Source organism: Mauremys reevesii, linkage group 3, assembly GCF_016161935.1.
Source record: "Mauremys reevesii isolate NIE-2019 linkage group 3, ASM1616193v1, whole genome shotgun sequence".
Taxonomy (NCBI): Eukaryota; Metazoa; Chordata; order Testudines; family Geoemydidae; genus Mauremys; species Mauremys reevesii.
This window is the reverse complement of record NC_052625.1, coordinates 190,540,078-190,553,615: the sequence shown is the minus strand read 5'-3', so window position 1 is coordinate 190,553,615 and position 13,538 is coordinate 190,540,078. Positions and strand designations below refer to the sequence as shown.

The 13,538-nt window shown below is 40.9% G+C and overlaps 1 protein-coding gene across 3 annotated transcripts in view; it reads right to left on the bottom strand.

Moving 5' to 3' along the window:
* KLHL29 (kelch like family member 29) overlaps positions 1–13,538 on the bottom strand; it is a 544,314-nt gene that overhangs the window by 500,220 nt on the left and 30,556 nt on the right. The window contains exon 2 of one of the 3 annotated variants that reach the window (XM_039532518.1): positions 12,940–13,030. The exons of 1 other annotated variant lie outside the window; for it this stretch is intronic. In XM_039532518.1, the coding sequence (XP_039388452.1) occupies positions 12,940–12,957 (18 nt within the window). In that variant the 5' untranslated portion in view covers positions 12,958–13,030. The remainder of the gene's footprint in view (positions 1–12,939; positions 13,031–13,538) is intronic. One more of the 3 variants, XM_039532519.1, reaches the window with a different exon arrangement.

Sequence of the window (13,538 nt, the reverse complement as noted above, 5' to 3'; positions counted from 1 at the left end):
GATCTTAAGTGAACACTCTTAGTCTATTCTTCCAAGTAACTGAATTAGAGCCTTCCTCCAATTACAGAATTTCTTGAGGAAAAGCCGGTAATGTTATGAGCATTGGATTTCATTAAGATCAGTTATTTGACAGTCTGGATACTGCCAGCTGACATTTTATACAGATGGGATTGAGAAAATTGAATGTATGGAAAATATCAGCATTTTAAGGCAATGGCAGAATGAATGAGAATGAAACAAGGAGGAGAGCCAGCACCATGAGACCAACAAGCGTTCTGTAGTCCAGTTTGAGGACTCCTCTGGTAGATAGCACATCAAACTGCCATATTTCATTAAGCTACATCAAGTACTCCCTTAATATTACTTTTCCATGTAAGCAGTTGCTATAGTTACTAAACAGATGTTACAAATTGGTAATGGAAAGAAAGGGGAGACCAGGTGATCGTGAATGGTACTAGACAAGGTCGGTCCACACTGTGAAAATGTTTGAAATCCCTTGATGTAACAACGAAGGGAATATAGAGAGGCTGTGGAAAGTGGGTACGGGGAAGGAAGCATGGAAAAACAACAGGTGCGACCTACCTGGAAAGCAAAGCTGCGTAAACATAAAAGAAATCCAAAATGAGGAGGCAAGAAAGGTGTGAGTGAGGAAGCAGATAATTTAAATGTTAGTTCCAAAGGCAAGTGTGAATCAATATTTGTTAAGAGACTGGAGATGAAGACTCATGACTATTTGCCAAGGTAACCAAAGAGAAGTTCATTTTCAAAGGTAGTGCACTGGCATAAACATCACCCGCTCGATCTGAATAAAAGCCAAGATTCCTTAGCTAATAAGATAATGACAGTTAACACCACATCAACCTAACGGACTCCAAGAATTTAAATTTGCAGGCCTGAAGGACAAAGGGTTGGGGGATGGAAGACATTCCTGACAGACTGAAGGTCACTCACACAGGGACTGGAGGTTGATGATGCTCGATAATTAGAAAACGGGCCTGGAAAACTGACAGGCACAGCAGATTCCTGATGCAAGCATCAGAGTATCTCAAGGGATTTGGGGCTTGCCCAGGTGAAGCTAAGGAGGCTTAGTCCGAATTACTGTTCTGCTTTTGGTTTCATTTCCTTTCAATTTTCCAAAAAACCTGGTTGTATTTAAGACATTTGGCTCTTACACCGTCTCTGGGATAACTCGCTACATTCCTGTTTTTGGAGACAAGAACAAGGAATCTGATAGCAACAACCAACAAAAGCTGAGGTACTCTTTCAAGGATGATACCCCTTGGAAATCAGTGAAAAGCAGTTTGAAGTCAGCAAGACAACAAGGTACCAAAAGGAGCAACAGTGATAAAGGGACCAAAACATTAAAACTTGCTTCTGGAATGAAACTTCCTTTGGCCTCCTATAAACCACCTGGTATTGTTTACAATACCTGGGTAAGTAGGTTTGATTTCCACATCCAGTCTCTAACCACACATTAATGCACAAGCTCCTTTCTGACTTGAACAGAATCAACAGGTCTGCTTACTTTTTGAGTAGAATCAACTTCTCCTATGCAGGGAAGCAAACTGAAGCAGATCTCACTCTGATAGAAACTCAGTTACCAAGTCTTAATTAGCACTTCGTTTTGTGGCTTGTTTTTTATTTATTTATTTATTTTGTAGAGAAGTCATTAATAATTGAGTGTCTGCTTGTCTGAGTCATGACATTTCTTAATGTATTAAAACACACTGGTGTGACATAGAACCGTCGAGTCAGGATAAAACTATTATAATTGGCCTATGAGATCTTTTTTTTCTCCATTCTATAATTTTAACAAGTTTTGGAAAAGATTAATTGGCATGCAAAACAGTAGCTCATGCTTAAAAACAAACATCACTTTCATGGCAATGCATGCTGCCACAACCATATTTTACAGTGGAGATATACAACAGCAACAACAAAAAGGTACAATCCCACAGTGTGGCAAGCAACGCGGCAAGAATTCTGAACACATATAGAGACTGAGAAAATAACATCCAAGTGACAATCAGCTATGAAAAATATAGTTTCGTAGGCATGTACCCCACTGCTATATGAATAGACAACACATACACACGACAGGATATTGGACCACCTTCCATTCCCAGTTATTAATATCCAGAAGATTTCTCCCTAATTGGGATCTAAATATGTGCAGGAGAAGAGCAATTCTTCTCTTTGATAGCCTATTGCTGAATTTTAGACTAGTGAGAGCAGGTGGTATGTCCTCTGCATTGAGGATTTGATCATAAAATTGCTATGCAATTGGGCTACAGTGGAATTTTCTCTTTATCGGATATGCAAGATTCACTTGGTTTTGATTGTATGGTTGTTTTTAAAATTAACATTTAAGAGAATGCGAAATTGCTCTCTCTCCAATACAGAGAGACATTTTCTTTTCAGACCAGTTTTTCTCAACAGCACCACCACCACTGGCTGTTAACCCTAAAATAATAAGAGTTGAAATAATTTCCTAGAGACAAGATTGTGGGGTTTTTTTGGGGGGGGAATGAAAAGAAAGGAAAGGAAGAGAGATTCTGCTTCAGTCAATTTCTCTTCTGGCTGTGTAATTTGACACATTGGTACTCAAATCCTATCTATTCAACACAGTGTGTTGCTAATCTAATCTAAAGCAGCACTGTGAACACTGCTGTGCTATGGAAATGCTTAACAATGCAAACATGATTAGCCACATAGATGGAGCTTTACATGCTACTGTTTTGGGAGCAAAATTTAATAGTACAACAATGACGAGATGGCCTCCCTCTTCAATTCTATCTCATCAACACTTACATTATAGCGCTCAATGCAGACTAGGCTTTAATCTTGCTGTCTGCATTTTTTTTCCTTGCTAATATGAAGGCTCATCTAGCACTAATTATGGCAATTTAATGAAGAGTAGAGAAAAGAATGATTAATAAAAGCCTTCACCATTTGTTATGTTTTTGGCAAGTTGAGCTGCATTAGATCATGCCTACAACAAAATTATGAGGCTATAAAATGTACTCCTTAATCTAAGCAAAAAAGTAATTAGATGCATTTTACTCCATACCACAAGACAATGGCTATCATTTGAAAAAAAAAGAAAAAATCCAAAATGTGACTTGCACTTTGCAAACAGACCAAAGAGATAAAACTAATAAACATCATGTGTCTGGGACCTGTGATTCTGATTTAGGTATGCTCTGGGAATCTGGGACAAGAGAGAATCTCTGAACTGGGCACTGATTAAAGATCAGCTGCAGTAGGTGGAGAGGAGTTATGCTGGCTAATTAGTCAGGTATCTTCAGTGGACATCTATGCAAAGAATTACACCCCCAAATCTGTTGTTGCATTCATCCTCAACCTTCCTCCACCCCAAATATCCCCACCACGTAGCTCTGTATAAGTCTTTCATAAATTGCACCTGATGGGGTAGGTAGCATACCTTCTCACACCAGTAAAATGATAATTTGATAATGTTAGCCAATCCTATAAAACCTGTGTTATAGTCAATACTATATAATACCCATGTTAAATCTCTGAGATTGCCAGTGTTAACAGATATTTCCAGAAGCCTGAGCAAACCTTAACCAAGTTGAATGTTTGTGTATTTGAGGTCTGTGCCCAGCCTATCTGCCATCTGACTACTTACTAAACAGGATAGCATCAAGACTAGATCACAAAGAAGATTAAACAGGTTTTATGTTTTCCTTCCAAAATGTGAGCTTCTCAGTAGTTATATGAATAGTGTTGTGCTGCAAACTGCCTTAGGAAAAAAATGGAAAAATATTAAATGGGAAAAAAAATAAAAAGTTCTCAAAGACGATTTAAATACAGGCAGCAAGTTACCCTTCTAATCTCTCTTGGAATGGATTTTAGGAGAATGGAACAAGGGCTCAATGTCTTGAAAGTCAAATAAAATAGCTACAAAGAATGTTATTTTAAAGAAATGGACAGACTAGATAAAGGAAGCACTGGAACATGGGGATTAATTAAGAGAAATTATGTTGTGGAACTTGATAGAGCAAGTATTAAAGGAGCAATGTCAACTTTGACCCCAGATATATATTTCTGGAGAAACAAGTTTTAGAAAACTTTAAACCAGTGAAAAGTTTTCACTTTTTTCCCCTCCCTTCAATTCTAAGGGGGAAGAATTGTTTACACAAATAAAAATTCCACTGCAATGTTTACAACCCAAAATACTGAATCTAAAAGTGAAACTGACTTCTTTGGTTTTCCCAAGATGAAAAAATAGTTCCTTTAACTGATCTTATGTAAAGACATTTGCTAGTGCTCACGCACAGTGGGCACAGTCACATTAGAAATAACAAGGATGACATGCAAAGAAGAAACAACAAGTAAACCCCACAAAATGAACTGGATTTCAAGTGATCAGTTTTAATAAATCCAACATGTTGTTAGTATCTGAGGCAACATGGTATGTTTGTCTAAAACACGACTTCACTTGATATTAAGTGGGTACTGCCAAGGTAAGATCCCCACAGAATTCTGCCAGTGCAGCCTCAATAACAAAATAATGTTTTCATTACTATAATCCTGACTAAATTTTGCCATTCAAATAAGGGGTAATGAATAAGTCCACCTTCATTTTCTTAGAAACATAGGACAGGAAGGGACTTCGAGAGGTCATCTAGTCCAGTCCCCTGCACTCATGGCAGGACTAAGTACTATCTAGACCATCCCTGACAGGTGTTTGTCTAACCTGATCTTAAAAATCTTCAATGATGGCGATTCCACAGTCTCTCTAGGCAAGTTATTCCAGTGCTTAACCACCCTGACAGCTAGGAAGTTTTTCCTAATGTCCAACCTAAGTCACTCTTGCTGCAGTTTAAGCCCCATTGCTTGTTGTTCTATCCTCAGAGGTTAAGGAGGACACTTTTTCTCCCGCCTCCTTGTAACAATATTTTATGTACTTAAAAACTGTTATCATGTCCCCCTTCAGTCTTCTTTTCTCCAGATTGAAAAAACTGGATTTGTTCAATCTTCCCTCGTAGGTCATGTTTTCTAGACCTTTAATCATTTTCGTTGCTCTTCTCTGGACTTTCTCCAATTTGTCTGCATCTTTCCTGAAATGTGGCACCCAGAACTGAACACAGTACTCCAGGTGAGACCTAATCAGCACGGAGTAGAGCAGAAGAATTACTTCTCATGTCATGCTTACAACACTCTGCTAATACATCTCGGAAGAACGTTTGCTTTTTTTGCCACAGTTACACTGTTGACTCATATCTAGCTTGTGATCCACTATGACCCCCTGATCCCTTTGTGGAGTACTCCATTTTGTATGTGTGGAACTGATTGTTCCTTCCTAAGTGGAGTACTTTGCATTTGTCCTTATTGAATTTCATCCTATTTACTTCAGACCATTTCTCCAATTTGTCCAGATAGGATTAAAATTCAAAACAATCCTCCAAAGCACTTGCAACCCTTCCCAGCTTGGTATTGTCCATAAACTTTATTAATGTGCTCTCCACGCCATTAACTAAACCACTGATGAAGATATTGATCAGAACCAGACTCAGAATTGATCCATGCAGGACCCCACTTGATATGTTCTTCCAGCTGGACTGTGAACCACCACTACTAACTACTCTCTGTGAATGGTTATAGTAGCTCCATCTAGGTCACTGGCTCTCAACCTTTCCAGACTACTGTACCCCTTTCAAGACTATGATCTGTCTTGTGTACCCCAAGTTTCACCCCACTTAAAAACTTATAAAATCAGACATAAAAATACAAAAGTGTCACAGCACACTATTACTGAAAAAATTGCTTACTTTCTCATTTTTACCATATAAATTATAAAATCAACCAACTGGAATATAAATATTGTACTTACATTTCAGTGTACAGTATACAGAAAAGTATAAACAAATCATTGTCTATGAAATTTTAGTGGGTATTGACTTTGCTAGTGCTTTTTATGTAAACTGTTGTAAAACAAGGCAAATATCTAGATGAGTTGATATACTCCCTGTAAGACCTCTGAGTGCCCCCGAGAATCACTCATCTAGGTTGTATTTCCCTAGTTTGTTACAAGGTCATGTGAGATAGTATCTAACGCCTTACGTATGGTGACCCTCTTCAGCAATCCATTCCTTTCTGTGTCCAGGTGTCTCTAAATTTCCCTCCCTGTTCCCAGGACTCTCCCATACCAGACTGGATTTGGTTTGGGGGCACTCCCCATATCCCTCCACAGCAAAAGCAGAATTTTGACTGGCTCCCCTCGCCTTGTACAGGAAAAAAAAGGGGGGGGGAAATTATGTGCTCCCTCAACCACTAGACTAAGCCTGAGGCAAAGACATTCTAAGATACCTTAATCCTCCTGGCTGGTTTCCATCATGTTGTGGCTCTCTGCTGCTCAGAGTTCTCTAGTATTATTTTGTAATAATGACAGACAACTTTCCTGTCTGGTTTTAAAATTTAAGTTAAGACAATATATGTGGTCCTTCATGTGCTGTTTCTTCTTGAATTGTGACTGTCATGGAGTCCCCGGGCGATGCTCTGGAACTGCTCCCCACAAAGCCTGTCAGGACTTTGGGGAGCCTCCTCTCCTTTGGAGCAGACTGTCTTCAGGGCAAGAAGATCACACGGCTTCACCTTCCTGGGTCTGACCGTGAAGCATTCAGCATATGCCCCTCCCTGTGCTTCCCACAGCAAGTCCACCCAGGAGGGGTCCTGGGGAAGTCAGAGGGTCCTGCACGCACCCCCCACTTCGCAGTCAGACGTGACTCTTAGCCAGCCAGTAAAACAGAGGTTTATTAGATGACAGAAACACGGTCTAAAACAGAGCTTGTAGGTACAGAGAACAGGACCCCTCAGCTGGGTCCATTCTGGGGCCCACCGAGTCAGACAACCCCATCTGCCCTCACTTCCCATCCCCAGACAGCTCAAAAATTGAAACCCCCTCCAGCCCCTCCTTTCTGACCTTTTGTCTCTTTCCTGGGCCAGGAGGTCACCTGATCTCTTTGTTCACCTTTAGCCATCCCCTTGAGGGGGGGGGGTGAGGGGGGAGAAAGGCCCCAGCCATTTGTTGCCAGGAGACAGCGTGTCAGCCATTTATCCACACTGGAGACTTAAGAAATGCATAGGGGAAACTGAGGCACCCACACAGTATTCAGAGGAAACATTAAGAACAGTCCCACTTGGTCACAGTGACATATTCATAATTCAATAAGGCACAGCATATGAACGATTATTTAAACATTTAAAAACAAGGTGGGTTGCTGGCTCTTTACAAAAATTGGCATATTTAAGCACAAAAAAACAAATCCTATTACTGTTGTCTTTAAAACAAAAGCACACATTTTCTATTGCAGTGCTCTCTTCTCTGTCCTTCTGCAGCAAGAAGGCTATGCTCAGCACCAGTAAATGCTGGAAGGCACTGTTTAAAAGTGTATTTTATTTTATTTGTGTACTTGAATCATAGATTCCAAGGCCAGAAAGAACCACTGTGATCAACAATTCTGACCTCCTATGGAATACAGGCCATAGGAAACCCCCAAAATAATTTGTAGAGCAGATCCAATCTTGATTCAGAAAATTGTCAGTGATGGAGAATCCATCAAGACCCTTGGTAAGTTGTTCCAACGGTTAATTACACTCACCATTAAAAAAATTACACCTTATTTCTAGTCTGATTTATTTCCTGGCTGGCTAAAATTCCTAATCCCTACTCAATCAGAATCTTATATTAACCAACAAAAGGGGAAAACAGAAGGGGAAAAAACTCCTATCAGATTCTCATCACCATAGCATTAAAAAGACAGACTTATTTTTAGCCCATTTTCTTCCCATACCAATAGATCTTAGGATACAGTTCCTAGTGGTTAAATTACTATTACTATTATTTTTCTGTGCACACTGGCAACTTTTTATAGATACATTCTGGCACCATGGGTAAGGCAAACTATGCAAAGCGGATTAAAATAAAGAGATCTAAGTGTGAATGTTTATTTAATATCCAATAGAGTACAATTATGTAAAAGTAAAGAGTTGAGCAGGGGACATTCTATGCTCCAGTAGACAAGCTCAAGACACAGTGCGAGCCTTCTACCCGCATGGAAAAGTCCTAGATAATTATATTCCTGCTATACAATTCTACAGAATAATTTTAGAAGACTATCAGTCTCAACTGAATTCTATGGGGATTAAGTATTTTTGTAGGATCAGATTGTATCATCCTTGCTTTCTTTATATTTAAAATAAAAATAAAGAACATACATAAAGAAACATATTTGGGTGCAGATTTTTGAAGGTACTTGTGTGTTGCTGCACCCAGGGCTTGTCTACACTTAGAATGCTGCAGAGGCGCAGCTGCAGTGAAGACACTACCTATGCTGATGGAAGAGCTTCTCCCATTGGTGTAGGTAATCCATCTGCCCAAGAGTATAAATTGACAGAAGAATTCTCCTGTCAACCTACCGCTATGTTGCTCAGGGATGTGGATTTTTCACACCCCTGGGTGATGCAGTTATCCTGACCTAATTTCTTAGTGTAAACCAGGCCTTAGGGTATGTCTACACCACGAAATTAGGCCGAATTTATAGAAGTTGTTTTTTTAGAAATCATTTTTATACAGTCGATTGTGTGTGTGCCCCCACAAAATGCGTTAAGTGCATTAAGTCGGCAGACTGCATCCATAGTACCGAAGCTAGCGTCGACTTCTGGAGCGTTGCACTGTGGGTAGCTATCCCACAGTTCCCGCAGTCTCCGCTGCCCATTGGAATTCTGGGTTGAGATTCCAGTGCCTGATGGGGCAAAAACAGTGTCGTGGGTGGTTCTGGGTACATGTTGTCAGGCCCCCCTCTCCCTCCCTCCCTCCACGAAAGCAACAGCAGACAATCGTTTTGTGCCTTTTTTCCTGGGTTACCTGAGCAGATATCATACCACGGCAAGCATGGAGCCCACTCAGCTCACCGTTACCGTACATCTCCTGCGTGCTGGCAGACGTGGGAATGCATTGCTACACAGTAGCAGCTCATTGCCTTATGGCAGCAGATGGGGCGTTACGATTGGTAGCCATCGTCGTCGTATTCCTGGGTGCTCTTTTAGCCGACCTCAGTGAGGTCGGTCAGGGGCGCCTGGGCAGACATGGGAGTGACTCAGCCAGGTCATTCACATCTTCTGACGAGCAACCAGGAGATGATGATGGCTAGCAGTCGTACTGCACCGTCTACTGCCAGCCTAAGATGTAAAAGATAGATGGAGCATATCAAAATAAGAAATTGACTTGATTTGTTTTGTGAAATCAATGGCCTGCTAAACCCAGGGCTTTGAGTTTAATCCTTAAGGGGGCCATTCTGTGTGACAGTTGTTTGTGTTTCTCCTTGATGCAAAACCACCCCTTTTGTTGATTTTAATTCCCCGTAAGCCATGTCGTCAGTCGCCCCTCCCTCTGTCAGGGCAACAGCAGACAATTGTTTCACACAAAACCAGGCAAGGAGGTGATGGCAGCGTGATGACGAGAGTGATGAGGACATAGACATGGTCAAAGACTTCTCACAAAGTATGGGCCGGGCAATGTGCCCTGGCAATGTGCACATCATGCTAATAGTTCTGCATGAGCTCTGCATGGTCACTTGTGCTGATCAGCTCGCCACGCTGGCCAAACAGGAAATAAAATTCAAGTTTGCGGGCCTTTTCCTGTCTACCTGGCCAGTGCATCTGAGTTGAGAGCGCTGTCCAGAGCGGTCATAATGGAGCACTCTGGGATAGCTCCTGGAGGCCAATACCGTCAAATTGCATCCACACTACCCCAAATTCAACCTGGCAAGGCCAATTTCAGCGCTAATCCCCTCGGAGCGAGAGTAAAGAAATTGATTTAAAGAGCCCTTTAATTTAAAAAAAAAAAAAAGGGAGGCTTCGTTGTGTGGACGGGTCCAGGGTTAAATCAAGGTAACGCTGCTAAATTCAACCTAAAGTCATAGTGTAGACCAGGCCTTAGTGTCTTTCAAAAGGGATTTAATAGCCAATAGATATTAAAAGTCTACATCCCAGCAACTATTGAGGAAATTTAAACTCAAGTGCCCAAGTCCTTTTTTAAAGAGATTTAGGCTCCCAAATTAGTTAGATGGTGTGACACTGAGCACAGCAATAATGCCTAGATATCTTGAAAAATCTGGACCTAGGTGCTCTAAGAATTATGCTTACAATGACTACTAAGCAGCAATTTAAAAAAAAACAGAGTTTATACACAAGTAACAAATTAACCTCCCTTTTCCCCATGAACATACTCTCAACCTTCCCTATCAACCCTGCCAAATAAACTGCATTTGCAGTATATACGGAGGGTCCTCGAGTTCTGGCTATTTCAGACCAAGGATGTGGAGCAAATTTCAGAGTCCTGAGGCCAACACAGCAGACATTCTGCCAACAGCCCCTGTTTTTATTTATTTAATTTATTTATTTTAATAATGAGGGAGATCCAGCTTGAGGACCCCCACTGACTGCAGCTGCCAGCAGGAAATCATGGGAGGAAGGTAGCCTCTGAGATTGGCCTGGGCCCAGATCAATTAAGGCTCTTAGGAACATCAGACTTTTTAGCATATAGGATTATACTACTCTACCATTCCTCTTGCTCTAGCTATTCCATGCTGCCAGCATAGCTGTTTTCCACAAGTACTAAATTCACTTTTGTTTTCCCTAAAATAACTGAAGTCATTCAGTATTATTTTAGAATGAAATAATTCCCTGAAAATAAAAAACGAAAGTTCAGCACTAGACTAATAAAGACATTATCCGAAAGACTTACAAAACTTGCAGCAACATGTAGTCAGCGAACATTAGCGACAAAGTGTAGCTAACCCATCCAATTTCAGTTTTACTTGCTACTTTTTTTTGTTTTGATATATTGATAATTCTGTAATCTAAAACTGTATTCCACTGAAGAGGCTTAGGACAAATTCATAATCAACATACCAGCAGCATGCTCTAGCCAAGTTGTGGCCCAGACCAAGCAACAACTGAAAGGGAAAAGAAACCTCTGTGCTAGATTCACCAGACCAATAAAAAGAATATTTTTGAACGCAGGATTTAGCCATTGCCAATGCACAGTTCAGGAAGAGAGAGAACATCAAAAAGGTGCATCTTAAAAGAAGGGCTAATCAGGGCCTGAAAACTTGACCTACTAGCCAGAGGCAGATAAGAAATATTAGCAGGGCAGGTCCCTGGTGAGGTCCTGGGATAATGTTCTGGTGATAAGACTAGTTCATCCCCAATCCCAGCTACTGAAGAGAGAGAGAATGCTGTCTCTAGACCCTGCTCTGAGGCTCTGTTTTTCAACATCAGCTTCTAAGTTTCTTTCCTTGCATCAGAGTCTTACTCATGGCTGTGAAAGTGGTGGGAGAAAAGCAGAGTGGCTATTCTACTTGTCCCCTAGCATTCTGGCGGCCGGAAGGGACAGACTCAGTGGGACGGAAATTGCATACCTCTCACACTCCTGGCTGCCATTAGGGAGATTCTTTGCAGCCATGTTCGTCTCTCTAGTACCCTAGGACAAGATGGGTGAGGTAATATCTTTTATTGGACAACTTCTGCCAGTGAGAGACAAACTTACACAAAGCTGAAGAAGAAAAGCTCAAAAGCTGACAGTGCGGGGGGGTGAGGGGGTCGGGGGCACTGAAGACTACTCCACTAACTCTTCAGCTTCGGGGCAGGGGGGCAGATTGGCCCTGCCTCCCTTACTAATCCTTGCTTATAGCTTTCACCAACAGCATTGGAATGAAATTGACATAATTCTTGTTTGTTTTACTGGTGCCCAAAAATGTGTTGATGTTGATAGGCTATAGTACCCTTACAAACTACAGTTACAGCTTCTGATTGGATTAAATTGAAGCCTATGGAATTCAGCTTCCTTCTCATGCTTCTTTCCTTAGATCTATTAATATTAGGACTTGAAAAATCCGCACACAAATGGGAAGGAAGAACCCTTTCCTGGTGAATAGGCTGCAGGGTGGGATTGGGTTGAGAACCAAGACATTTATTTCTGCAGAATTAATGCTTTAACTTAAAACTCTCCACAAAACTCTAGCTTTGATTATTGCAAAGACAGCCATGCATATATGATTCAATGCAGCACTTTCTTCCTAAAACTCCACTCATCTTCCACGCTACTGACATTGCTATGAGTTTTCCAAGCAGCAACACTACTACGATCAGTTTTCACGAATGCTATCCACAGCCCTGTGGACAACTGAAACCCTGGCAAGAATTACATCAATTTCATTTTGCACCTTCCTGGGAAAGCTCTGAGTAATAGAAGAGGCAGATGCTGTTTGCAGGGGGTTGTACTTATAGGCAAGAGTAGCAAAGATCCTCTTCCCCTTCTCAAAACAGTCAGGAAGATAAAAGGAAGGGTGGACTGATGGATTTCTTCACCCCAGCTAGGCAGCACCAAAAAAAGCACATAATATTTATGACACTTTCAAATCAAAGTTGAGCTGCAATATAACTGGGCTGTGACTGAGGTTAGAACAACGATGTTCCCCTGAATGGTTGCAGACGTGCCCACATCCAATCAGTAGGTCATTATTCTAGGCCTTTAAATGTAAAGTCAGTCAATAGGTGCTTATCAGACTACCAATTCTGACCTGTTTACTTTTTATTTATATTTCTCACCCTAATCTTGAAATTGCCAATAGTTATTATGGTAAAAATCTAATTAATGCTCACTAATGATTGAGAGACCCATAGCAAATTACTGAATTTGCCAATTACCAAGTGAGTGAACAAGTTAAAATATCACAGAATGTGCTCTGTTCATTTATTCTGACAATTGTAGTTTGCTTTAAATTATTTATGACACTTCAACGAAGATTAATTCTCTTGTCTGTTTTTGTAAAAATGCTGCAGTCTCTGCAATGGTACTAAATTACTGATGTGGGTGATCCTCTATCACAGGAGAGTAGGAATACTGACCTGGTGGGTCACTTGCATGATAGATGATCCATATTTATTGGCCCTGGACCTCTTTCTCAGAAAGTGTAGATTTTGAGATAGCTGTACTTCCCTGAAAAAAACAAAAAATCCACCTAAGATGCCTTAGCAATAGAAAAACCTGCTTGTTTTAGGGTCCACTCCAATGGGAGTGCTAGTTCTTGGGCATAATAGATTTGGTTTGTATAATCTCTACGGCTACTCTCTGATGACTGAATTAGTGCGTCATAGTGTTTGTTCAGGTCACTCCTGCAACACAGTCTGTCTTCATTAGAAAGAAGGTGCCCTTCCATGCTATGTTTAAAACTTAACAGAGCACACTTTACTCTGTAGTTCTAGAAGGTTTTGCTTTCCTTCCTTTTCTGTTTTGACCAGCTTCGTTGGCTAAATCATGTAAGCAAGCTCCGCGCACTGAGACACTGAATATTATCACTTTATAGTCCAGTGTTATTAGGAGCATTGCTCAACCTTCAAACCTGCCAATGTGTGTCACGTGCCATAAAAATGTGTGACACATAGCCAAAGTGTGGAACACTTGTGTTTTGTTGCCCCACAACTGAAAATGTGTTTTAACTATCAAA